Genomic DNA, 27,140 nt, shown 5'->3' with positions numbered 1-27,140 from the left:
GAAAAGCTCTGTTTACATAAGGCGGCTGCTAGCTACATTTACTAACGGACTAGCATTATACTTTGACATATTTTCATAAAATAAATGCTAACCGCACGTTTTTTTTCGCTTTTAACCAAGAATCGAGACTGTTTTACATCCATATCTATAAAGAATTTGGGTATTTAAGCATTTATTCAAAAGAATTATCAACGAAAAAAAGCTCTTTGTCTGTGATTTCACTCAGTCAGCTTTGACGAACTCGCCAACAATGCAGTCCCCCTATTTATCGGCCCCGTGCCCCTTCAATACATTATGAAGTTTATGGCCCATGATAGTGTCCGGTTATAATTATGACATCTTTGTGTTACCTATGAACCAAAATAAATTGACAAATAAGCCGCACTTGACAATAAGCCGCAAGATTCAAAATGAGGGGAAAAAAGTAGCGGCTTATTGTCCAAAAATTACGGTAATTGCAAACTCTGCCATTATTTATTCAAAGTAAACTCTATAAAATGTAAGGAAACAACCACAAAACCATATTCATTCAATCTTTATTATAAAAATATAAAATAGCCATACTTCAGGAAACAGCCTTTACACACAGACTGTACACAGTTTCCTCGATCGGATTTTTTTTCCTCCGCAGAATGATCAAACTTGAGTATATTTACATAAATGTGAACCACAGAAACGGACACACAAATGCCTCGGTTGGAGAAAAAGCTTCAGTTTTACACTTGATAAAAACGAGTGTCTATTGAACATTTGGCAGTGCGTCAAATCGTATGAATGGAATTTGGCATGCCGTATTAGCGGCGATTGGGCTGTTCTTCCAATCCCGAGGCAAATGTGTGTCTCGCAATGTAATGGAATGGATTGAAGATACTGCTCTTGAAAGAAAAAATAAGCAAAAGCAGAATTAATTCAGTGAGAACATTGTTTACATTGATATAGTGTATGCGTCCATTTTGAATATGAAACGATGTAAATAGACATGAAAAATATGCGAAACCTCTGCTTATTACTGATTGGCGAGGAAATAATGACCACTCTTTTATAAAGAACAACACAATATTCAACTTGACAGTTGCTTATTTTTGTTTCATTTTCATATATATTTATAGATATGTACACATCCACAGCAAATCTACCATCTGATCCAGATAAATAAATGTTTTACAGAGGTTTCAGCTTAGTTGATATTTCATTTCTCTAGCTTATGTACAATCAAAAATAAAATTCCATCTCTGGACAACATTTTCAGATCTGTACAGTGCGATTAGCATCATACGGACAATTTGTAAACTGCCTTTTTGCACCAATCGGCTGTAATCGAAGGATTTTAATCATGTCGTCCGGTTTAGATCGTGGTCATACATTCTTATTTAAAGTAGCCGTTTCAAGACCATTGAACCTCTGTCGATTATTGGATTTATTAATTATTGAGTTCCGGTCTGTACAGCAGCGACCAAAAGGTCAATCACAAGTGCTACAAAAGAGGCACTGTCATGGATCGGCTGTCTTTTTGACTGGGTTTTAGAAGTCCCGTAATACTATACAAGGGGCGAAATGGCATCAAAGGGGAGGCAATGGCAATACTCTGTCGGGTTCAGGGGTCAGTTGTGTTGACGACCGTTTTTTCGCGGGCGTTCATGCCGCGGTACCAGCTGCAGTAGCCCTCCTTTTGCTGGATGCAGGCGTAGTGTCGCGACTGGTAGCCCGGGTAGCCGAAGTGGGACAACATGTCCGTCCATAGGCACTCGGTCTTGGAGGTCACGAAGCATGGCAGGTAGTGGCAGGGTTTAATCTACACGGACAGAAACGTGAGTTTAAGATTTGAATCATTCCAAGCAGCAATTTGGCAATCTTCACGAGGAATTAATGCAAGTCATTGAGTTTAAAGTGCCTATGACAGGACAAAAAATTCTTAAATCGCATTATTATGTGAATAAGAATCATATTTTTGGATGATTTGACTATATACAACAATTTGGCAAAGTGCAGTTGATGAGAAATTAGTCTTTTAATCTGCCATTTAGCCCTTGCCTGTCATTATAGCGCTCTAGCGTCCCCAGCTGGAGGATGACGTCGGCAGGGTCACGATTTCGTCTGATTTAGACATCAGCCCATTAAGTGGGAATTATTCAGAATGAGGAAAATGCGACGAAGAGAGAAGCAAAATCTGTCTACCCCAATATTTTTACAGGTCTTTATATTAGTCTTTTTATCAAAGTAATTTTCCCCAATTGATAAATAAATGGTATGGTCTTGACAAATAAGTCTTGTGCTAAATGGAATATGAATTTTAAAAATACATTTATTCAGTACGACATGGCAAAATTACTCCATAATGGTCAAAGCTGTCCACTTCTTGCACCTCTCGAACAATATTTTATGCCACCGGAGTTAGTCCGGCTTGTGCCATTTCACTGCCCCGGCTTCGAAGAGCGTAAACAAACCAGGAGCGCGACAACTAGCCGACATGCTAACCTGAACCGAGCGGCGTTTTAAAATCTTATTCTCGCCTGTCGAAGCGAAAAATCACACAAAACTACCGCGGATCATGTCATGTGTGCGACAAGACGCCGGTAGTCGGCCGAGAGGCATTCTCCGTGGACAAGGAACACTGTCGGCCACAAAATGCAAGCCACTTCCATATTAAAACGTGTGCCATGATACCAGTATTTGACATAATACAAAACACGATGGCACACGAAGGCCAAGACAAAGATCTCCAAAACATCCATCGTGGAACTGCAATACACGGACGACAATGCTATCGTCGTCCACAAAGAGGAAGATCAACAGACCATACTTGATGTTTTTGTTAGCGCATACAAGCTCCTAGGAATGGCCATAAATGTGAAAAAGACCAAGGTGCTCTATCAACCTCAACAAGACTCCTCCTTAACCCCGCCATCAATAAAGATTGACAACACAGTCCTTGAAAATGTGGACCAGTTTTCCTACCTGGGCAGTCACCTCTCCACGTGCGCAGACGTTGACCATGAGGTGCACCATCGAATCTATTGTGTCGGTAGTGGCGGACTTGGCAATTTTGGGGCCTAAGGCGAACATATCCAGGGGCTTTCTTCATGGGTCAGGGGTTAAAAAGGTGAGAAGGGTGTGGAGGAAATATGTTCCGGTACACTAGGTCTGTCCTAAACGACAAATTTTCTCCTGATTAGTCAGCCGGCTAGTTTTACTATGAGTCGACTAATCTATGAATTTTCTTTTTTTTACTAATTTAGCAATGAAATTTTTGTTGACGCTTATTAATTCACAAAACCATTTTGGGACACTTAAATTCTTTATTAAAGTACAAATAATCATGTAAATAACAATAATTAATCACAAATAAACAATAACGTTAAATGCTGATAGCATTTACTAGTGCAAAAGAATGGAAAGTAAACAGATTCAGAACGCTAACTTTGCCTTTCCAACATTATTCAAAACAATTCTTTAAAAAAATTCTAGCATTATTATTATTATAGTATACTACTATATATAATAGTAGTATAATAATTATTCATTGCCAATCATATTTGTCATAAAGAATATCATTTGAAAGCTATTCTGAGTGTAGAATCTGTATTCAGTAGTATTTACTCTACATATTATAATATTAATTCTGAAGTATGTGGGATTAACTCCAGAAATCGTTATTTATATGACGAACATGACGCGCTCATTTTGAAATGTTCACTGGAGGCACGTTCACTAAACTGCTAACCTAAAGCTTTACGCTCCGTAAAAAAAACATTCTTTGTCATTGCTTGTGGTGTCACTAATAGATTTAATTTTTTTTTTTTCGTTAGCAAATGCTGTTAACCAGCTGTTGAGTGTTATTGTATGACTGATTGGAACTGTACTGCATTGTTTCGCCACAGGGTGTGCTGTCGTCTATTTTATGTTCGGCGTGAAGAAGAAGAAAGTTAAAAGAGGCATTAGCGGCCTGTTTACAACGTCTCCCTCACTCACTGCACTTTGGCTCTCATGGAGAGCACGTTCGCTCATGTATTCGATATAAACGATGGCCGACGTGCAAAGTAGCAAGTGAGCTGTAAAAATAGCGAGCTTAGTGGCATGAAAAACGCGGGAGAGCTAAGTGAAGCTAAAGAACAGCTAAGCGATGCTAAACGGCGCGAAATAAAGCTAAGCGATTGATACTCAGTCCGTCGTCGTGGAACAGTCCATTGTAGTGCGTGTGTGTGTGGGGGGGAGATAATATAAATGCAGCATTCAAATATCTTTCTTTTTTGTTTTGTTATTTGTTTGTTTGGTATGCTGACATAATTATACATGACGAATAGTTGGGGGTGCTGCTGGCTCCGGTGGCCCAAGCCCTTGCTCGTTGGGGCAAGGGCAGCTGGTTGGGGGCCCCCTACTGGTTGGGGGCTTAGGGCGATCGCCTACTTCGCCTGAATAGTAGATCCGCCTATGTGTGTCGGTGGAGCCTTTGCAAAGCTCCGAAGAAGGGTTTCTGAAAATCCTGACCTGCTGGCAAGGACAAAAATCCTTGTCTACAAGGCTGTTATCATGCCTCCACTTCTATACGGAGCAGAGGCATGGACCACCTGCAGCAGGCATGTAAAAGCTTTGGAGTCCTACCACCAGAGGTGCCTACATAAATCTTGCACATCACGTGGAATCAGAAGCGCACAAATCTCAGTGTGCTCGAGGAGGCAAACATAGACAGCATTGGCACTACGTCATTAAACATCAACTCATATGGACCGGCCATGTTGTCCGAATGCCAGACACACGTCTGCCCAGAGAGCTCCTGGAGGGCCGAAAAAGCGCTACAAGGACAACATAAGAAAGTGCGTCAAGCAGTTCAACATCAACAGTGCTTGCTGGGAAGACCTTGCCCAAAATAGGTCTGCATGGAGAGACAGTATATGCAAGGGAGCCACACTCCATGAACTCAATCTCTGCCGGGCTGCCATAGTCAAGAGACAGCACAGAAAGAAGAGAACAACTACCACCTATAAGGCCACACCACACTCCACCCCCAGTAACACACACCGATGCCCACACTGCACAGACGTCTGTGGTTCCAGAATTGGACTTTTCAGCCACCTGAGGACCCACAAATACCCCCCCAGGAGGTCTATCATACTCAATTACGAGTGATCACCGATGATGATGATTTGACATAATACAAAACACGATGTTTACGCATTTCCTCGCAAGTCCAATGGTCCCAAAGTTGTCGGACTTATTTTGGCTAATCTTGTGGTGGGGGTTTTTGAAACCCAAAAAGGCTCACATGCCTCTTCCTGGTGCAGCAACAAAACCCTGCAGCACATTTGGCTGGCGTAATACAAAAAATAAACGAATCCATCCGCAAAATCAGCTGAATCTGCATGCTATAAAGCAATGCTGTATTGTGAGATGCTGACCCAGGTGACATCACATTCGCATTCCTCCTCAAAACAGGAAGTTATTCATTTTAATGGCGCGTGATTCAAAAATTTAGAACTAAAACGATCGCTTTCACACACATCCAAGCGATCCGTTTCATTCAGGAGCACAAAATACCCCGTGAAATATGAAATAAACATGCTTTTTGCTGTCATAGGCACTTTAAGGCAGTTTGGATTCTGTTAAACGCTCCTCTCACCTCCAGGTGTTTGCACAAAAAGCATTCGCGCCTGAGAACAAAAAGGAAGATTCACGCGGCGTAACCTCTCAAGGAGGTAATGAACGGAAACGCCGTTTATTGACAGAGAGAGTTGCAGTCGCCAGCTGCTTATTTGGATGTGAATGAGACAAATTAAGTGCAATTTAAACTTCCCAATTTGGGTGTTTAAAGGTTGGGGAAAAATTGTCCTCCACGGGTGAGGGATGTGTCGTTTTAAGAAGTGGAAGAGAAACGCTGGCAATGATTTAACCGTTTTTGCGAGAGTTTGATGGATAGACTCTTTTTAGACACGGAGGGGCGGCTTCCTTTAAAAGCTCCAGGAACAAGCGGGTCTTTGTAAGAAGTCAATAATGCAAGGCAATGATGTTAGCAGATGTCTACGATACTCTTAGTAGTAGTCGTCTGTTTCTGGACTGAAAGTACTCACCCTGCAGTTGCAGCCCAACTGGTAGCGGTGGTTGATGCCTTTCTTCTGAGCCAATGAGAGGCGCTCCCACCGCTCGTTGAAGTTGCACAGTCCCGTGTACACCTTGCCGTCATACACCCGCCCTAGGAAAATCCAAGTCAAGGACATTTGACCTTTACGGTTTTCCGAGAAGTCCTACTTAAAAAACAGTTTCAGATACGGCATTTAATTCTTAATTATCGCTGCCTGGATGGGTCTCTGAGGGCTTGTGCTGATTAGATGATGAAAGTGATGGTGCTACTTTTAAAACGACATTCCTGGCCGGAAAATCAGGCTGCGCAGTAGTAAACAAGAGACGACGACCAGTCTACCGCAGTCATGCTATGCCAAGTATGCGGGCTTGATTACTGTCATCACCGCCCTAAGCAAACTTGCGTTTTTCGAGGCGTTCTGTAAACGTACACCCCGAGTTTCGCCGTTCAGTCGTGGGTGGTAAGACAATCTCGTACGTTAAGCCAAATTAAACCGTCGCCCCTATTTCTGAATACCCAAAGGTCACCGTGCGTCTATTTTTGGCGCCGCGGACTGTTTGCGGCTTACCGACTCCTGAGACAGGTGCTTTACGGCAACCCGCGAGCACATCAGGATATGTCACCGCGCGTCCCCTTCGCCGCGTTTTCCTCCGAGCTGGAATTTGACAGTCATCGGGAGTATTTTTTCCCAGCTCGCCATGCATCTCCATACAGGAGTTAATGCATCCACAATCCTACTTCTAACATTGCGCCGAGTGCGAGACACGTTCCTGAAATACCGAAGACGTCCCTCTCGCACCCACGTGTTTAGATTGACTTAATATAGACATCCCAGGAGCCGCGGTGATGTCACTCTCGCCTGCGCTGGAAAAACATAGCCGCCATCCACTGGCGAGCCACCAGCACCGCGGGATGTAGTTTCGGTCTTTACAGGTCCGAGCTTAGCATCGGTTACATATGCCCAACACCACGGGGTCCAAAGTAAACGGCACTTCTGTTAGAAATAGCAAGTCATAAAAAGGCCTCTGCTGAAAACCAGTAGCTTCCTACTTACTAGTCATTACAGGTTGTTTGCGAGAAAATAGTTGAGGTAGTGGATTTTTGGAGGGAGGAAATCAGATTGTAGTGTTGTAAAGTCACTCTGACATCTCTGAAACGGTTCCCACAAAGCTGTAAGCATGAAATTGTCCAATGTGTCTCAAGAATTAAGCTTTAGCTCAACTAAGGCGCTTAGTCTAACTCCTGTTATTTAATTGAAGTATGTGCTAACTCCTTGGTCCATGTAATGTAGCAATACCTAGTACATGATTCACTGGGGATTTCTTTTGATATGGTTCTTTCGGATTTTCCACCAACAAAAAAAACTACCGTAATTTTCGGACTATCAGGCTCACCTGAATATAAGCCGCTACCCACCAAATTTGACACGAAAACGGCATTTGTTCATAGATAAGCCCCAGCTGTCCTCACTGTTTTATGGGATATTTACACAGAAATATATTAATCGGTAACACTTTTAACGGAAACCTGCTTTCAACGCTGTTTTCATGCAACATGACTCCTAGCATGCATTGCGACGCTAGATCTAAAAAACAATCAAAAATCCTGTTCTGTGGTGATTATTTCTTCAGTTACTGTTCCAGTTGTTTCATTAATTGCTAGTTATGGTATCTGGTGACACTTTACAGTGTTGGCAAAAAGTATTGGCACCCCTGCAATCCTTTCAGATAATGCTCAATTTCTCCCAGAAATGTATTGCAATTATAAATGCTTTGGTGGTAATATCTTCATTTACTTTGCTTGTAGTTAAAAACACAAATAAAAATGGAAAAAAATTAAATCATTATCATTTTACACAAAACTCAAAAAATGGGCTGAACAAAAGTATTGGCACCTTTTGAATAATCATGAGAGGCTTCTCTAATTTGAGTAATTAACAGTACCTGTTACCTACATAAAGGATGGTGACAATAACTAAATCACACGTGCAGCCAGTTAAAATGGATTAAAGTTGACTCAACCTCTGTCCTGTGTCATTGTGTGTACCACATGGAGGGGAAAAAAAACAAGACCAAAGAACTGTCCGAGGACTTGAGAAGCAAAATTGCGATGAGGCATGGGCAATCTCAAGGTTACAAATCCATCTTCAAAGACCTGAATGTTCCTGTGTCTACCGTGCGCAGTGTCATTAATAAGTGTAAAGCCCATGGTCATGTGGCTAACCTCTCTAGATGTGGACGGAAAAGAAACATTGATAAGAGATTTCAGCGAAAGATTGTGCGGATGGTGGAGAAAGAACCTCAACTAACATCCAAACAAGTTTAAGCTGTCCTGCAGTCCAAGGGTATAACAATGTCAACCCATACTATCCGTCGGCATCTGAATGAAAAGGGACTCTATGGTATTATACCCAGGAAGACCCCATTTCAGACTCAGAGACATAAAAAAGCCAGGCTGGAGTTTGCCAAAAGTTACCTGAGAAAGTCAAAAACGTTTTGGAAGAATGTTCTCTGGTCAGATGAGACAAAAGTAGAACTTTTTGGGAAAAGTTTACAGGGGAAAAGAAACGAGGCATTAAAAAAAAAAAAAAAAAAAGAACACGCTCCCCACAGTCAAACATGGTGGAGGTTCCCTGATGTTTTGGGGTTACTTTGCTGCCCCTGGTCCTGGACTGCTTGACCGTGTGCATGGCATTATGAAGTCTGAAGACTATCAACAGATTTTGCAGCATAATGTAGGTTCTAGTATGAAAAAGCTGGGTCCCCTTCAGAGGTCATGGTTGTTCCATCAGGACAATGACCCAAAACACACTTAAAATACAATAGAAAGTGAAGCACTGGAGACTTCTAAAGTGGGAAGCAATGAGTCCAGACCTGAATCGCATAGAACACTTGTGGAGAGATCTGAAAATGGCAGTTTGGAGAAGGCCTGGATTAGTTGGCCAAAGAAGAATGGTCTAAAATTCCAGCAGAGCATTGTAAGAAACTCATTGATGGATACCGGCAGTGGTTGTACGCAGTTATTTTGTCTAAAGGTTGCGCTATCAAGTATTAGGCTGAGGGTGCCAATACTTTTGTCCGGCCCTTTTTGGAGTTTTGTGTTAAATGTAGGGCTGTCAAACGATTAAAATTTTTAATCGAGTTAATTACAGCTTAAAAATTAATTAATCGTAATTAATCGAAATTCAAATCATCTATAAAATATGCCATATTTTTCTGTAAATTATTGTTGGAATGGAAAGATAAGACACAAGATGGATGTATACATTCAACATACGGTACATAGGGACTGTATTTGTTTATTATAACAATAAATCAACAAGATGGCATTAAAGTTATTAACATTGTTAAAGCGATCCATGGATAGAGGGACTTGTAGTTCTTAAAAGATAACTGTTAGTACAAGTTATAGAAATTTTATATTAAAACCCCTCTTAATGTTTTTGTTTTAATAAAATTTGTAAAAATTTCAATCAAAAAATAAACTAGTAGCCCGCCATTGTTGATGTCAATAATTAATTACACAATCATGGGTGCTGAAGCCTATAAAATCAGTCTCACCCAAGCGCCAGCAGAGGGCGGCAAAACTCCATAAAACACAATTAACATGTGGGCATTTCACTGTACTGTCATTTAAATCTGTCTGAGCGGGGCATGTGCGTTAATTGCGTCAAATATTTTAATGTGATTAATTGAAAAAATTAATTACCGCCCGTTAACGCGATAATTTTGACAGCCCTAGAAAAATGATAATGATTTAATTTTTTTATCCCCATTCTCTTTTGTGTTTTTTCATTGTAAGCAAAATAAATGAAGATATTACTGCCATAGTATGTGTAATTGCAATCATTTTCTGGGACAAATTGAACATTATCTGACAAAATTGCAGTGTAAGCCACAGGATTCAAAATGAGGGGAAAAAAGTAGCGGATTATAGTTTGAAAATTACGGTACTTGAACAGCCTTGACTGAGGTTGTGTTGTGTGTCTGTTGTTGACTGTGATGCTGAAACAATCCAATAATCTCGAAAGTTACACAACAGTTATACCATTTATATAACTCACCTGTAATCAGGTACTGATACTTGTTGATGTCGAACTTGACTCCGCACAAGCTTTCCGAGGCGTCCGTGTAAATATGCTGCACGTGCTGCACTTTTTCGAAGCCTTTGTACATCTGAATGAGATGAGAAGCAAAGAGTTAAACATAAAAAAACAGAACGGATAAAAAGACTTGTGCCGTTTCGTACCCTCTCCCTGGCACTGCACCCTTTACTTAGCCTCCACATAAATAATCCGCCATGAAATTAAGCATGTCGGCTTTATCAGATGACATTCCTTAAGGAATGCCTTGTGGGAGAAGGAGTATTAGTGCTCGGCCCTAAGCAAATCATAAGATAACACGATTATGTCGTGTAATGTGTTTCGACTTTGATGCCGTGTTGGCAAGCCGTCCCGATATTCGTCGCTAAGCCGCGGACCTCGGCTGCCTCTATTTAGCTCAGGTATGCAGAGTCAGTGTTTGCCCTGAGAACTGTTGGCTTTTCTCCGCCGCAATTTATTTGTCTGGGAACAACAGGAAATCCATGTTTAGACCCACCGCTCTTAGAACAAACTGTTACTTTAGCCTATAAGTTTGGGGGTTTTCAGATGGCATTTTTCTCATCGGATTTGTTTGAATTTGGGAAGAATTGCACGCTTCATCAGCCGGCGGGAAAACACCCGTTTACTAGGAGTGGGAAACTCTTGGTACCTCACGATACGATATGATTTGCGATATAAAGCTAACGATAACGATGATATGACGATATAGCGTTACATTGGTCAGGAAATCATTCTAGGATATTCTACAAAAAAACTAATAAACAGAAAAACAAGCTTCTGCTGTGAATTGGAATGAGTTTATCACTAGTAGACGTCAGTGGCAGCCAATGCCAACCAATGAGGTCATTTTGGGCTATTTAAGGTCATTTACCTGTTGATTTTCAGTTACTTCCTGGTGATTTTGGGGTATTTTATGGGTCTCTTCCTGTTTATTTTGAGTTAAAGAACAGGAAGTGACATGGGAATCACCCAAATGAATAGGCAGTGACTTAAACTCAACAGGAAATGACCTGTAAATGCCCTAAAATGAAAAGCAAGTGACCTGTAAATGCCCTGAAAATCGGACCGAATGACTGTGAATGCTCTGGTTTTGAATGAACGAACGTTCCCAGTAGGGCTGCAGCTATAGAATATTTTACTAGTCGATTAATCGGTGGACTAGTTAGTTCGAATAATCGAGTAATCGGATAAGGAACATGAAAAATTAAAATACCTGAGCTGAACCTAAAACGGTATAAAAAAATTAAAATGAGGCTCTATGTACAACAAAAGAACTATTGGCTAACTTACACAGAAGAAGTCCGCTAGCTTAAATGATATAAAAAGCTGAAGTTTTTCGTTTTTTTTAAATAATGCTCCGGACACATATTCCCACAAAAACAAAAAAACAAAAACAAAAAATGGTTAAATATACCTATAAACTAAATCATGAATGCATTAAAAAAATTTAGCTTGAACAAAAACTTGGCTAATGGTGGTCTTAACAAGGAGCAGCTGGTTTCAGCCATGAGAAATGAGTTATATCATATTCATTGTTGCCACCCAAATCAATAAAACTACATGCAAACAGTTTCAAAATAAACCAATACAATGCCACTTTAATTAAACGAATACTCGAAGCAACAAAATTTAATTCGATTATTTTTTTCTCGTCGAATACTCGAGTTAATCGATTAATCGTTGCAGCACTAGTTCCCAGTCTAAATGGATTGGGCGCTGAGCACTGTCAATGGCAGCCTTTTTTTTTTTTTTTTTGGACACCTTTTTAAAACGATATCTCAATTCTTGACAGGAGTGTATCGATAACCTTTTGGGATAAGTCAATCAATCCAAATAAATAAAGCGAGAAGTCGACGCGTATTATCAAAATGCTGTCGAAAAGGCCATTTAACGCATTTGTTACTGTTTGCACATATGCCGTGTCGGACCGTTGGAATGTTTACATGAGGAGTTTGGTTGAGATGTAATTCCTGCAAAGCCGTATAATCCCGCTGCCTGGCTCCTGTCGAAATGGTGGGCTGATGTCAGCATCTCTGAGAAATATGCGGCGTTACGTAAGAATATCGGAAGTGACGCGTTTCTCCCCCAACATGGAAAATCAGATAGTAGAGATGAGTTAATCTCACCTTCATTTGCTTGACGGCGTAGCGCATCGTTCCAAAGGGTCCATCTCTCAGGAGCTTCTTGCCCACAACTTTGGCGCGAATAACTGCAAAGACGGAGAAGAAGCACCAAGTCAACAACTTTTGCAGCAGATGCCGACAAACTGTCGCATTCCATCACGCGTCCAACTTTGAGAGGCATTAAAGGACAGATAAATACCATTTCAGGACCACGTTGGCACCACGGCTAATCTGTTTATCCGATTTTCTGCGTTTCTGCCGTTTGCCAAGCGGGGTGAATGGGGGGGGGGGACTTAGGGGACATATTGAGTTTTGTTTATATAGTAAGTAATGGTAAGAAAATCCCACTGGGGTGTCAGAAAAAGACTAACTTGTAGAGTGAGTTCTGCTAAAACAAGACTTGAAAAAGATCTTATCGACGTGTAACACCCTCATGTAAATGCTCTTTTCCGACATTTGTTTGCTTTCCCTCGCGCCGGAGCAGGGGGCTTATTGTAGAGCGATGATTTGAGCCGGTAAATTGAGCCCCAGCAGACCTGCGGGTCCTGCATAAAAGATCAGTCCTCCGTGTCGTTCACCTGCTGCCCATAGCCGCAGACACAACTAACACTGAGCGTGCTTGTTATCTTCCCCTTGTGGAATTTCCTTCCAACATTCTTTGGGGTTCACATTCCCCAGAAAAGGAGGTGAAAAAGTGAGACGAAAGCATCTGGCATCGTGACTCCTTGCTCTGGAGTTGTCGAACTGAAATATCTCAAGGCGTTCAACGGAAACGGGGATAGAAATAAGACTCTAAAAGGAAGAAATCGCATGATAGTGAAGATCCCCATTTGAGACGAGAATTATCCTAGAGTCTGTGCTGCAATTTCTCCGTCTGGTAACTGCAGAACCACCTGTTAAATGTGAACTTTTCCCAATGTAGTCCCCAGGCCAGGTGGAGAAACCTAACATTTCAGATCATAAAATTGGTATTTATTTGCACTGCTATTTTTTTAGGTACTGTGTGACACAAATTACACGTTTTAGTTCCAAAGGAATCCGTTACGAAAGCTTAGGTAACTATTTTGCTCAAATACTCGGTGACCTTTCAACATGAATTTGCTTTCCCGACTAATTACCGAGCAACTAAAGCCCAATTAAAAAGGAATGTGCAGATGTAACCAGGTTTCCCCCACTTATTTAACTCCCAAAAAGGACACCGCGCTGACCTCAAAACCACTCCTCAGGAGGAACTCGGTAGTGGGTGTTTGAAGGGACCGCGCGTCAGCTGATTTAACTCGAGTATATCCAGATAGGACCCCTTTTGTTGGACAGCAGCCACTAATTGGCCGGTGGTGGTGCCATCATCCTGAGGAATGCGCAAAGGGGACAGAGGAGTTCTGTGACTCTCTGACCTCCTCTCTGTTCGATAGCTATATTTACCGCATTTTCCGAACCGGGCCTGTAACTTACAGTGGTATGAAAAAGTATCTGAATGTTTTGGAATCACCATCAAATGTGATCTGAATCTGATCGTTGTCAAAATCACACAGATGAAAAAACTGTCTGCTTTTACTAAAACCACCCAAACATTTATAGGTTTTTATATTTTAATGAGGATAGCATCATAAGCGGATTTTAAAGGGGGGGGGGACAAAAAATGTCATTGAATGTAATTGACTTTCTTATATGTATGTGTATATATATATATATATATATATATATATATGTTGTAAAGCAATAAAACTGCAACAAAAATGAAAGAAATTAACAAAATGAAAAACATTTTATAGTTGGTCGAAATTATTTTTCGAGCACCTTAGACAGTCATTTGCTTTGCATATAATTTAATGTGTACATATGTATTAGAGGAAAAATATTTTTAAGGATGATTTTTTTTTTTCTTTGATTGGAAATATTTATTTTTTGAGTGAAGCAACTTTTGGGGGGATTTAATGATTTTGACACAAATGTCCTAATCATAATATGGCCCTGACACAAAAAGGATTGCTTCAATCAAAAATTAGGTGTTCAAATGCAAATTTTTCAATCTCAAATATTTTTTCGCATTCAAAAACTTTTTTCTAATATTGAAAATTTTCTTTTTTTGATTGACGCGATTCTTGTTTTTGAAAATCTATATATTTTTTAAATTATTATTAGTATTATTATTATTAATATTTATTTAATATTATTTATTTTGATTGAATAATAAAGAGAAAAATGTCCTAGCCAAAATGGGGCCCAAACACAAATCAACATTACTTCAAAAAAAAAAGTTGCTTCAATTAAAAAATAAAAAAAATAAAAAAAAGATAAATAAATAAATAAAAATAAACATTAATCAAAGAAAAATAACTTTCACGTGCATTTTTTTCTAATTTTTTGAGTTTCAAATTTATTTTTACATTCACATTTTGTTTTTGTTTTTTGATTGAAGCGACTTTTTTTTGGTTGAAAATATTTTGATTGAAGCAACTTTTCTTTTTTTTAAATTGAAATAACTTTTTTTAAATTTAATAATAAAGACACAAAACTACCTCCATATGGCTCCGCCCAGGGGATAAAATTTTTGACTGCGGTAGCTACATTGGCACGACACCGGCCAGCTACCAAATTCAATGGATGACGATCTTGGCGAAAAGTAATGCCTAAGCAGCCTGATTTAGAATTCCCCTCAAAAATGATGGGAAACAAAAAACGCTCATTGTCAACTTATTATTTTAAATATTCTTTTAAGTTAATTTTATTGCTGACACTGCGTTTTAGGGTCATCAAGATATTGTGCCCCACCAGCCCCAAAAGTCAAACTCCGCCTAGCATAGCATGCAAACAATGACAGAAGGGGGATAAATAAGTAAGAGAACCCTCTGCCTCAGGAGACTTAAGGAGCAATTGAAACCAATTTTTATCAAACTTTTTATGTCAGGTGTGTGCCCAATCACTGATGGGCGGTTTAAAGCTGCTCTGCCCGCTATAAAACACACACCTAGTAAGAAATGTCTTAATAAGAAGCATTGTCTGATGTGCATCATGGCTCGGTCAAAAGAGCTGTCTGAAGACCTGCGATCAAGGATTGTTGATTTCTATAAAGCTGGGAAAGGATACAAAACCATCTCTAAAAGTCTGGATGTTTATCAATCGAGAGTCAGAAAAGTTGTTTACAAATGGAGAGAGTTTGGCACTGTTGCTTCTCTCCCAAGGAGTGGCCGTCCACCAAAGACGAGGCCAAGAGTTCAGCGCAGAATACTCAGAGAGGTAAAAAAGAACCCTATAGTGTCTGCTAAAGACCTACAGAAATCACTGGCAGAGTCCAATATCTCTGTATGCACATAAACTATTTTTCATACTATGGCCAAGAATGGTGTTCATGGGAGGACTCCACAGAGGAAGCCACTGCTGTCTAAAAAAACATTGTTGCTCGTTTGATGTTCGCAAAAAGGCACTTGGACACTCCACAGAAGTTTTGGGAAATATTTTGTGGACTGATGAAACCAAAGTTGAACTGTTTGGGAGCAACAGACAAGGTCATGTGTGGAGGAACAGCTCACCAACATCAACACCTCATCCCCACCGTGAAGCATGGTGGAGGGAGCATCATGATTTGGGGCTGTTTTGCTACCTCGGGGCTTGGACAACTTGCAAACATTCATGGAAGAATGAATTCAAAAGTTTATCAGGATGTTTTGCAGGAAAACCTGAGGACGTCCGTCAGGAAGTTGAAGCTAAAAAGAGGATGGATGCTGCAACAAGACAATGATCTAAAGCACAGAAGTAAATCAACTTCAGAATGGTTTCAGAAGAAGAAAATACACGTTCTGGAGTGGCCAAGTCAAAGTTCAGACTTGAACCCCATTGAGATGCTGTGGCATGACCTAAAGACAGCGATTCATGTCAGACATCTCAGGAATCTGCCTGAACAAAAGCAGTTTTGTAAAGAAGAATGGGTCAAGATCACTCCTGATTGATGTGCCAAACTGATGTGCACCTACTGGAAGCGTCTGGTTGAATTTATTGCTGCCAAAGGGGAGCCACAAAATATTAAATGTGATGGTTCACTTACACTTATTTTTCCCCGTTCTGTCATTTGCATATCCTTATTAAAATATGAAAACCTATAAATGTTTGAGTGGTTTTAGTTCAAGCAGACACTGTTTTTTCATCTGTGTGATTTTCACAAAGATCAGATCACATTTTATGGAGATTTTATGTAGAAATGTGAGAAATTCTTAAAGGTTCAGATACTTTTTCATACCACTGTATACGCAGGTGCGACTTATAGTCCGAAAAAGTACGTCTTACGAGTGTTTATTTAACCCATTTATATTTATCAGCCAGTTCTGACACTGCGGCTGTGACGCACTTTCATGCCTTGCAGAAGATGTGACATCAATTTTCATCAGTGGGAGGCTTTTCCGTGATAAGAGAGGTAACCGGGGTATGAATTAATTTCTCGCGCTTCCTCTCGCCGAAAGCAGAGGATTACACAAGCACCCTGTTTTATCATACGGTGAGCCTGAAATTGAGTTTAACATTCATTTCAGCCTACGTACTATGTGGCGGACAAACGCGGTTAGTCATTCGTCGGCATACGTGCGACTGCGAGTGAGAAAAGCGAGGCGTAAGGAGGGCGACGGTGATTTTTAGTATGCAGAAAGCGGTCCAAGTTTGGGGAGGCGAGTGGGCGGGAGAGGAATTCTCAGGACGACACACTACCAAGCTCAAAAATAAACACTGGAAATGAATCCCTGCTGTGGAGGTTTGTGTCAAATGTAGGAAGGGGTGGGGGGGGGGCAACCTGAGTGTTGATCACGTCTCAGAATGCAGGTCAGGTAAAAAGTTGAAAAGTCTGGTTGGATGAGACTTTCTTGATTCTTAGTTTTCAAATCCTGGTTGAATTGTGTGAATGTCGAAATAGGTGCTGCTTATGTAATTGGAATGTTGTTTTTATAACAGTCATTTCCAAAAGTGATGCCTGCATGCTTAATGTTGAATCATTACGTAGAGATTGAAACATTTCAAGACTGTTTCTTGTCATTCATGTGATTATAGTGCTGTATTGCAAGGGCGTAGGTTTGGTCTCAACATTGATATAACAGCATTACCTGCATGTACACTTTTTGCTGGGGACAGGACATTAATAAGACCAAACAGATTGGGTGAACAAGGGTCAGGGCAAAATTTCTCACAAATATAAACCTAATTAATTGATAGGTATTGATATTGATATTTTCATGTGTTTTGGTTCAGTTGATACACCCTTTGATTCAAATCTTGATAAACTAAATATGAATGAAAAAACAAGTCAGTCAGGGAATAGCAAAAAAAAAAAAAAAAAAAAAAAGAAGTCTAATTAACGTTAACAGGAAATAAAACATACAGTAGGACACTTCTCTCTAAGCAGCTTCCTACTCAAGTTTTGCAGGTTAGCACAGTTTAATGTTATGCTAACCCCGATGCAGGTTGAACTTTCAGTAGTAAAATTAGTAGTGTGATCCCCACCTCCACAACGTTGATATCTTTTTACTAGGGCTGTCAAAATTATCGCGTTAACGGGCGGTAATTATTATTTTAAATTAATCACGTTAAAATATTTGACGCAATTAACGCACTTGGCCCAGCTCAGACAGATTTAAATGACAGAAGAGTGAAAGGCCCACTTGTTAATTGTGTTTTGCGGAGTTTTGCTGCCCTCTGCTGGCGCTTGGGTGCGACTGATTTTATAGGCTTCAGCGCCCAGGAACATTGTGTAAAGTAATTATTGAAATCAATAACGGCGGGCTACTAGTTTATTTTTTGATAGAAAATTTTACAAATTTTATTAAAACGAAAACATTAAGAGGGGTTTTAATATAAAATTTCTATAACTTGTACTAACATTTTTCCTTTAAGAACTACAAGTCTTTCTATCCATGGATTGCTTTAACAGAAAGTTAATAATGTTAATGCCATCTTGTTGATTTATTGTTATGATAAACAAATACAGTCCTTATGTACCGCATGTTGAATCTATATATCCATCTTGTGTCTTATCTTTCCATTCCAACGATAATTTACAGAAAAATATGGCATATAATATTGATGGTTTGAATTGCGATTCATTGCGATTCATTACGATTAATTAATTTTTAAGCTGTAGTTAACTCGATTAAAAATTTTAATCGTTTGACAGCTCTACTTTTTACATTACTTACAGTGGCTGCTGCTGCTGGGGGCTGAAAAAAACTATCCCTCCTCGGAGAAGGCAGCATGTTGTCGACTTGCTGTATATCTGTCAGGGCTGTGAGTGCGTGTGTGTGGTTGGTGGATCAAGTCATTAGCCAATCTAATGTGCGTTGGAGGGAAAAAATGGACTGGCACATTTAGCAAGTCAAAAGGGATTAATAAGTCTGAACAGAATGGAATATAAGTCACTTAACAATGGTAGGGTCAGTTCTATCCTTACAGCATATGGGAAGACAATCTAAATTACCTGTATAACTGAAGTCATTATATAAAGCCAGTAAGGGTGCTTAAAAGTTGTTGGGGACAAATTGAGCATCCTGAAAAGTGGGTAGTGTTACAGTGGGGCAAGTAAGTATTTAGTCAACCACTAATTGTGCAAGTTCTCCCACTTGAAAATATTAAAAAAAAAAAAACTGTAATTGTCAGCTTGGGTAAACCTCAACCATGAGAGACAGAATGTAGAAAAAAAACAGAAAATCACATTGTTTAATTTTTAAATAATTTATTTCCAAATTAGAGTGGATAATAAGTATTTAGTCAATACCAAAAAATCATCTGTATACTTTGTTATGTACCCTTTAACCCTTTGTTGGATATAACAGAGGCCAAACGTTTTCTGTAACTCTTCACAAGCTTTTCACACACTGTTGCTGGTATTTTGGCCCATTCCTCCATCTCCTCTAGAGCAGTGATGTTTTGGGGCTGTCGTTGGGCAACACGGACTTTCAACTCCCTCCACAGATTTTCTATGGGTTGAGATCTGGAGACTGGCTAGGCCAGGACCTTGAAATGCTTCTTATGAAGCCACTCCTTTGTTGCCCTGGCTGTGTGTTTGGGATCATTGTCATGCTGAAAGACCCAACCACGTCTCATCTTCAATGCCTTTGCTGATGGAAGGAGATTTTCACACAAAATATCTCGATACATAGCCCCATTCATTTTTTCTTTACACAGATCAGTCGTCCAGGTCCCTTTGGAGAAAAACAGCCCCAAAGCATGATGTTTCCACCCCCTTGCTTCACAGTGGGTATAGTGTTCTTCGGATGCAATTCAGTATTCTTTCTCGTCCAAACACGAGAACCTGTGTTTCTACCAAAAATTCTATTTTGGTTTCATCTGACCATAACACATTCTCCCAGTCCTCTTCTGGATCATCCAAATGCTCTCTAGCGAACCGCACACGGGCCTGGACGTGTACTTTCTTCAGCAGGGGGACACGTCTGGCAGTGCAGGATTCGAATCCCTGGTGGCGTATTGTGTTACTGATAGTAGCCTTTGTAAATGTGGTCCCAGCTCTCTGTAGGTCATTTACTAGGTCCCCCCGTGTGGTTCTGGGATTTTTGCTCACCGTTCTTATAATTTTGACGCCATGGGGTGAGATCTTGCATGGAGCCCCAGATCAAGGGAGATTATCAGTGGTCTTGTATGTCTCCCATTTTCTAATAGTTGCTCCCACAGTTGATTTCTTTACACCAAGCGTTTTACCTATTGCAGATTCAGTCTTCCCAGCCTGGTGCAGGTCTACAATTTTGTCTCTGTTGTCCTTCGACAGCTCTTTGGTCTTGGCCATAGTGGAGTTTGGAGCATGACTGACTGAGGTTGTGGACAGGTGTCCTTTATACCGATAATGCAGTACTTCTCAAATGGTGGGGCGCGCCCCCCCAGGGGGGCGCAGAGCGATGCCAGGGGGGGCGCGAGTGACCTCGGGGAACATGCTTTTTTTTTTTTTTTTTTTTTTTTTGCCGTACTAGAATAAAGTGTACTTGCACATCCACTCCGTGGGTGGCAGTGGCGCTCTCATTTTCAAAGTGCGTGCAGTATTTTTGAAGTAAGCAAGAGCACACGGAAGAGACTCATGCAGAGCTGGACCCACGCAGCGACCCACTGTCTTCTTCGGTTCTTACGTGTCCGGCCGAGAAGTGCCGTTTTCGGCTTGGGATCGTCACGACCACCGCCCTCACCTACGGTTCTCCCTCGGCCGCCGAGAATGCGCTTTTTTCGGGCCGTTTGCCTTTGACTTTTAATATAGTGGGAAATGAGGAAAGACCACTGTTTACTGAGTCTAAAAATGATTATAGCGGAGAAGCCAAATCAGTTAAGACGCCACTTGAAGACATTAGACCTCAATCTCATTGTTTTTCAGCGAAAATGTGCCGAATATAGCCAATTGTCACAATCGTCCCGCTTTGTCAGTGTTATATCAGTAAACCAGTGAGCACTGTGGTGAATCAGCGAAAATAAAAACTTTCCTTCTGTTCAAAGACTTTTTTCCCCCCTTCTATTCAGTTTTGTTTTTTTTCGGTCAAATTTTTTGGCATGTTGTCCGGAAGAGTAAATGTTTCTAATCAATTTGAATTTGTTATTATTTACTGATTTTATTACATTTTATTTTTCAGTATCAAATGGTCAAAAATGTACCTTGAGTGTATTTTTACAGTTTGGATGTGACTTTTTTTTTTTTTTTTTTTTTTTTTTTAACTTCAGGCAAATTGATGCGCGTTAAGTCTTTTCTGTTACAAGCAACACAATGTTAAAAAAGTTATACTTTATTATAAGTTGATCTATGTTACTTTTTTTCTTTAATAGAAAAAAAAGGACACAATGTTAGGCTGAGGCGTACTTATAATAGTAATATAGACGAATGATACTATTTACAGTGGCGGCAGAGAGTTGGGGGGGGGGCGCGAAACATTTACGTCTTCCTTGGGGGGGCGTAACAGAAAATAATTGAGAAGCACTGCGATAATGAGTTAAAACAGGTGCCATTAATACATGTAACGAGTGGAGCCTCGTTAGACCTCGTTGGACCTCGTTAGAAGAAGTTAGACGTCTTTGACAGCCAGAAATCTTGCTTGTTTGTAGGTGACCAAATACTTATTTTCCACTCTAATTGGGAAATAAATTCTTTAAAAATCAAACAATGTGATTTTCTGGGTTTTTTTTCCACATTCTGTCTCTCAATGTTGAGGTTTACCCATGTTGACAATTACAGGCCTCTCTAATCTTTCCAAGTAGGAGAACTTGCACGATTGGTGGTTGACTAAATACTTATTTTCCCCACTGTTACTGAAGTCATTCTATAAAGCAAATAAGGGTGCTTAAAAGTTGTTGGGGACAATTTAAGCAACCTGAAAAGTGGGTAGTGTTATGTCCCTACCGTCCCGATGCAAACCTACGCCCTCACTGCATTGCCAGAATGAATGGAAAGAGGAGGTGCGCCAGCAAAATAGATATCTGCAGCTTTGAGAGTTTTTTCAACTTTTTTAGTTTCTCAGAGTCGCGCCTGTACGTCCTCTGCAAAGAGGTCCAGGACCAGTCATTGTATTTGAATTCCCGTGTGTTGAGTCATTGTCCGTGTGCGCCGCGCTGGCTGTTTGAAATAGTGAAACCCCAAGCGGCCTTGTGATCATTAAAGGGGGGGATGACGATTGGGACATTTGATACGCTCGGCCGAGGGAGCAAACATCTCAACCATCTCCAGCCTTTGACACAACATTGTATTTGAAGTACAGTGGTATGAAAAAGTATCTGCACCTTTTGGAATTTCCCACATTTCTGCATAAAATTAACATCAAATGGGATCTGATCTTTGTCAAAATTACACAGATGAAAAAAACAGTGTCTGCTTTAACTAAATCTACCCAAACATTTGGAGGTTTTCATATTTTATTGAGGATAGTATGGAAACAATGACAGAGGGGCGAAAAATAAGTGACCCATTACATTTAATATTTTAATTATATATATATATATATTTTAATTTACTCCCAAACAATTCAACTTTGGTTTCATCAGTCCACAAAATATTTTGCCAAAACTTCTGTGGAGTGTCCAAGTGCTTTTTTGTGAACATTAAATGAGTAACAATGTTTTTTTTTTAGACAGCAGTGGCTTCCTCCGTGGAGTCCTGCCATGAACACCGTTCGTGGCCATAGTTTTCTTGAATTTATTAGACATTGGACTGTGCCAGTGATTTCTGTAAGTCTTTAGCAAAGACTCGAGGGTTCTTTATACCTCTCTGAGTATTCTGCGCTGAACCCTTGGCGTCATCTTTGGTGGACGGCCGCCCCTTAGGAGAGAAACAACCGTGCCAAACTCTCTCCATTTGTAGACTTCTCTGACTGTCGATTGACAGACTTTTAGAGAGGGTTTTATATCCTTTCCCAGCTTTACACAAATCAACAATCCTTGATTGCAGGTCTTTAGACAGCTCTTTTGACAGAGCCATGATGCACATCAAGACAATTCTTACTAGGTGTGTGCTTTATAGTGGGCAGGGCAGCTTTAAACCACTCCTCAGTGATTGGGCACACACCTGACTTAAATTCTTTGGTAAAAATTAGTTTCAATTGCTCTTTAAGTCTCCTTAGGCCGAGGGTTCACTTATTTTCCCCCCTTCCGTCATTGTTTGCATGCTATCCTCATTAAAATATGAAAACCTATAAATGTTTGGGTGGTTTTAGTTAAAGCAGACACTGTTTTTTAGAGATGTCCAGATCGATCGGGATGCCGATCACGTCATTTTCAAACTATCGGAATCGGCAAAAAAATATCGGCCCTGCCTTTATTTAATATATATATATATATATTTTAATTAAATCATTTTCTAATTGTATTTAACGTTCCAGACATAATATATTACACTCATCCAGAGTCTTTCATTTAGGCTTAAGGTAGGGTTATCAAATTTATCCCAATAAAGGCGGCAATTAATTTTTTATAAAATGTGTCACGTCAAAATATTTAATGCAATTAATGCATGCGCTGCACGACCCTCTCACTCATTACCGCGCTCAATCTGTAATGACGCCGTTTTACCTATACAGAGATATAAAAAGCAGCGCAAAATGAGTAGAGGGAATTTTGGCAGCCTTTGGAGCCTTCTTTTAATTGGCTAAAGCCTTGCAATCCCTCTCCCTATGATTAGAAATATCATGGGAAGCAATATGGGGAAGCAAGGGGGCAATTGATCTTTGTTTTAACACCTTAATTTACTTCCCAACGCAGAGAAGATATATGAATTGGTAGCATGACGCACAGTCATGGTTCCACTTCCCATCATGCATTTGGGATGGCCACAGTATCATTTACTGAAAGCTCAACACATACACTAGATGGCAATATTTAGTCACAATATACAAAGTCACAAGTCTTTCTATCAGTGGATCCCTCTAACAGAAAGAATGTTAATAATGTAAATGCCATCTTGAGGATTTATTGTCATAATGAACAAATACAGTACTTATGTACTATATGTTGAATGTATATATTTGTCCGAGTTTTATTCATTTTTTTCTTAATGCATTCCCAAAAATGTATATGATCGGGAAAAATTATCGGGAATGATTGGAATTGAATCGGGAGCAAAAAAAAAGCAATCGGATCGGGAAATATCGGGTTCGGCAGATACTCAAACTAAAACGATCGGGATCGGGAGCATAAAAACATGATCGGAACAACCCTACTGTTTTTACATCTGTGTGATTTTGACAAAGATCACATCTGATGATGATTTTATGCAGAAATGTGAGAAATTTCAAAAGGTTGAGATACTTTTTCATACCACTGTACCTATAGGGAAAACCGTATGCTTGCATAACAGGGAACGTTTTTTTTTTCACTAGTCGCGCCAGTGCTCTGTTACCACAGTACCAGGAGAGCGTTGTCACTAAGCACCAAGTTATGCAAAGTTTTAAAGCCAGCAGGTTGCCTGACAAAGGGCCACTCTGTGTACCGAAAAAAGGCAGGACCAAACGTCACGCATAAACACGTACCGCTCTAATCCTCTACAAGTGACCTGGTTCACGGCACACGTAGAGGTTTGCTCCCGTCACCCCCAAGCGCTTGGGAACCAACACGGTTATGGCGCGATATTAAATCTCAGGGTCAAAGTTTGCTGCCAGCCCTCTAATCTTGCTTTCAGAGGGCTTTGCAACAACAAGGGCTGCCGGTTTCCCTCTTGTGAATGGGCGGCTTTAACCCGGCTGCCAACTAGGTCCCTCAAATCAGCGGGTCAGGTGCCGAGTAGCAAAACTGACATGCTGGAAACTGTTAAAACTGCAATGCACGCTGCAGATAACGAACCATGACTGACGAGAAAGAAACTGCGACAAGGCAATGTTTAAGTCTAATTGAGATTCACTGAATCAGGTGGCTGCGGGTGATTATGGGTCAAGGCCAGGAAAACCACAGCCAAACGCTTTGAACTGAAGTACGCCTTGTAAATCGGGAAGATTCGGGCCTGTCACCTTTGATGTTGACAGTCGGAATTAGAGGCTTTCTCCCTTCGCTGCGTTAGCGCCTCAAACCTTTAGCTTTTTTTTGCGCCAACTCCTGTTTGAACAGGCTTCTTAAACGGTAATTCGGTTCTCTGAATTTCCACATTTTCAAGTTGAAAATAGAACTTTTGCATTCCGCGTCCAGCCGCCGCTTGAGAAGGTCACAACGAACATCTCGAGCTAAGCCCGGAACTTGGAAAACAGATTTGTGTGGCTCGTCATTGATCACTCGCCCTATTTGAAGTTGCTTCCAGATTCTGACTCTGGTGAGTCTGTGCTGGTCCCAGCGCAGCTTTTTCACTCCCGCTAAGCCCGAGGCAGGATTGACGACGCGAGACATTTACGGCTCTTTTCCAACGCCAAGCGAATGCTCTCCCAGTAGTTGCGACTGAGTGTCAGGTGACGCGAGGATAAACGCCACGCAGCGATGTGTTTGTGTGCTCGGGGGCGCCGTTCTCATGTGGTTTTCCCATTTTCGTGTGATCTCGCAATCGCTCAAATCCAGCTCACGAGCTCATGTGATTTTGGCAGACACGGACGAGGGGGGAAATTGTAAACACGGAGCTGACAGAGGAATTCGAACCATTTCAGTAGGACGGTTTTGAGCAAATCGAATCAATTGATTCTGTAATTTGCCGAGGTTTTCCACGCGAGCGACAATCAGACATGCCAAACTTGCTTTTGTAAAGTTTGACAATCCCAAACTGTTGTTATGACGTAACTTGAACACATGACTAATGAGTTTTATCAACCTCTAGTGGCAAGTACTATACAGTGCGACATTAGAAGTCTTGTATTTGTGTATTTTAGTGTGATATGTTTGTGCGAAACACGCACAGCTGCACAAACCAGGACTCCCAAGGTGACACACGGTCGTGTGTTTGCGTGTCAGCGTGCTCTGTTTAGACTAAGAGATGATTGTTTCATTGAGCTTGAACTCGGGTGAAGGTTTGTACAGCATAGTCAAATGCAGTTTTACAAAGGAAAATCACATGACTAGCAGCTTATCTAAAAATCTTGAACAGAATTTTGGATTTATTGTTGCAGTGAAGTCAACTTTCTAAAGATCTGAAGCCAAATGCAAATTTTTTGATGATTTAAATTACATTGACAAGCACTGCTGCATACTTGGCGACAAAATACGCATGGACCATGTATGCTGAGTGGCTGTCTTCTTAATTCATAAATTACAATAAATCATGAGCTGCATTCTTAAGTTGCAGCGCACAGTAGAATAGAACTTTGGCTCTTTTCCCTGAACTGCAACTCACTTAAAACACTGAAATCGATAAATGCTTGGCTCATGTGTCGGAAAGACGACTTAAGTCACTTTGGAGCTGACATGGAGCTGTTTTTAGTACTCATTTAATACTCGGCGCTCACTGGAAATAGTCTGTGTTGTGTTACAAGCAATGGATACGGAAGAGCGTTTTAATTAGTCGGAGAGAGACACTGACTTGTGTCGACACCTGTTCAAACGGATGCAATGTTATGCTGGTTTTTCTCACCTATGTCAGAGTTGCAGTAGGCGTCTTGAGGGTGCGTGAGGGCGCACGAGCAGCCTTCGGTGAGCTGGTGAAGCTGCAGGCTGCTGACTAACAGCAGGCTGAGCAGGTGCCGGTACAGCGACTGCATTGCTGGCTAGTTTCCCCCCACGTCGTGCTGCTGGAGACTGTGTGTGCCGTCCGCGTGGATCCGCGCGCTTTATGTCCAAGTCTGGCTAGAGCGTCTGTCTCTCTGGAGCGTCTCTCCACCCTGATGGCTGAGAGCGACTCTGCCGTAACATATACGGATAGGCGGTGACGCCCCCTTTCCACCTCTGCAGCTCGGGGGAGGAGCGCCCAATCACTGGGTGATGATGCGAGAGCAGACCAGTGGCGCGCTGGAACTTTTTTTTTTCCTTGTAAAAGAAAAAAAAAAACTAGCTGGAAAAATAGGATGCAGATGTCATTATGACTGCCTGGCTGACATTGGCTAAAAAATAACAATCCCCCCCCCCCCCCCCCCCCCAAAAAAAAAAGGCTGTGCAAAACGTGTAAACAGACAATACAAATCCCAGTTCAAATGGTGCAGCCCAGAGGTTGCGCTAGACATTTTCGTTGTCTGTCATTTTGACTGACAGGGTCATAAAAATCCGGTCATAATCTATTTTTACCCGTCACTTAAATTTTTAATATGATAATGATGACATATTCAATAGTATTTAGTTTTCATTCATTTTTAATTAATGTTGTAACGCTTGCTTGGCGGCGAAAAATTTGACACGGAAGTCGTGGTATTTTTCTCCCTCTTTTTACTCTGCTTACCGCCAACAACAACTCCACCCCCAAAGAAAAAGAGGCAACTATATAGACCCCAAT

The 27,140-nt window shown here is 40.8% G+C and overlaps 2 protein-coding genes across 3 annotated transcripts in view; one reads left to right on the top strand and one right to left on the bottom strand.

Annotated features, from left to right (window-relative positions):
- The window catches only part of LOC130928701 (synapsin-3-like), a 383,502-nt gene that overhangs the window by 265,287 nt on the left and 91,075 nt on the right, over positions 1 to 27,140 (top strand). The window lies entirely within an intron of this gene.
- LOC130928706 (metalloproteinase inhibitor 3-like) lies at positions 510 to 26,529 on the bottom strand. The gene is made up of 5 exons (XM_057855421.1): positions 26,289 to 26,529; positions 12,302 to 12,384; positions 10,137 to 10,248; positions 6,063 to 6,184; positions 510 to 1,792 (listed from the first exon to the last, which is right to left on the bottom strand). The coding sequence occupies exons 1-5, from the start codon at positions 26,413 to 26,415 to the stop codon at positions 1,595 to 1,597; spliced, it is 642 nt and encodes a 213-aa protein (XP_057711404.1). The 5' UTR covers positions 26,416 to 26,529; the 3' UTR covers positions 510 to 1,594.

The sequence above is a fragment of the Corythoichthys intestinalis genome, chromosome 13 (genome assembly GCF_030265065.1).
Source record: "Corythoichthys intestinalis isolate RoL2023-P3 chromosome 13, ASM3026506v1, whole genome shotgun sequence".
Taxonomy (NCBI): domain Eukaryota; kingdom Metazoa; phylum Chordata; class Actinopteri; order Syngnathiformes; family Syngnathidae; genus Corythoichthys; species Corythoichthys intestinalis.
The sequence above is the reverse complement of the archived record's forward strand: the minus strand, read 5'-3'. Positions and strand labels throughout refer to the sequence as shown.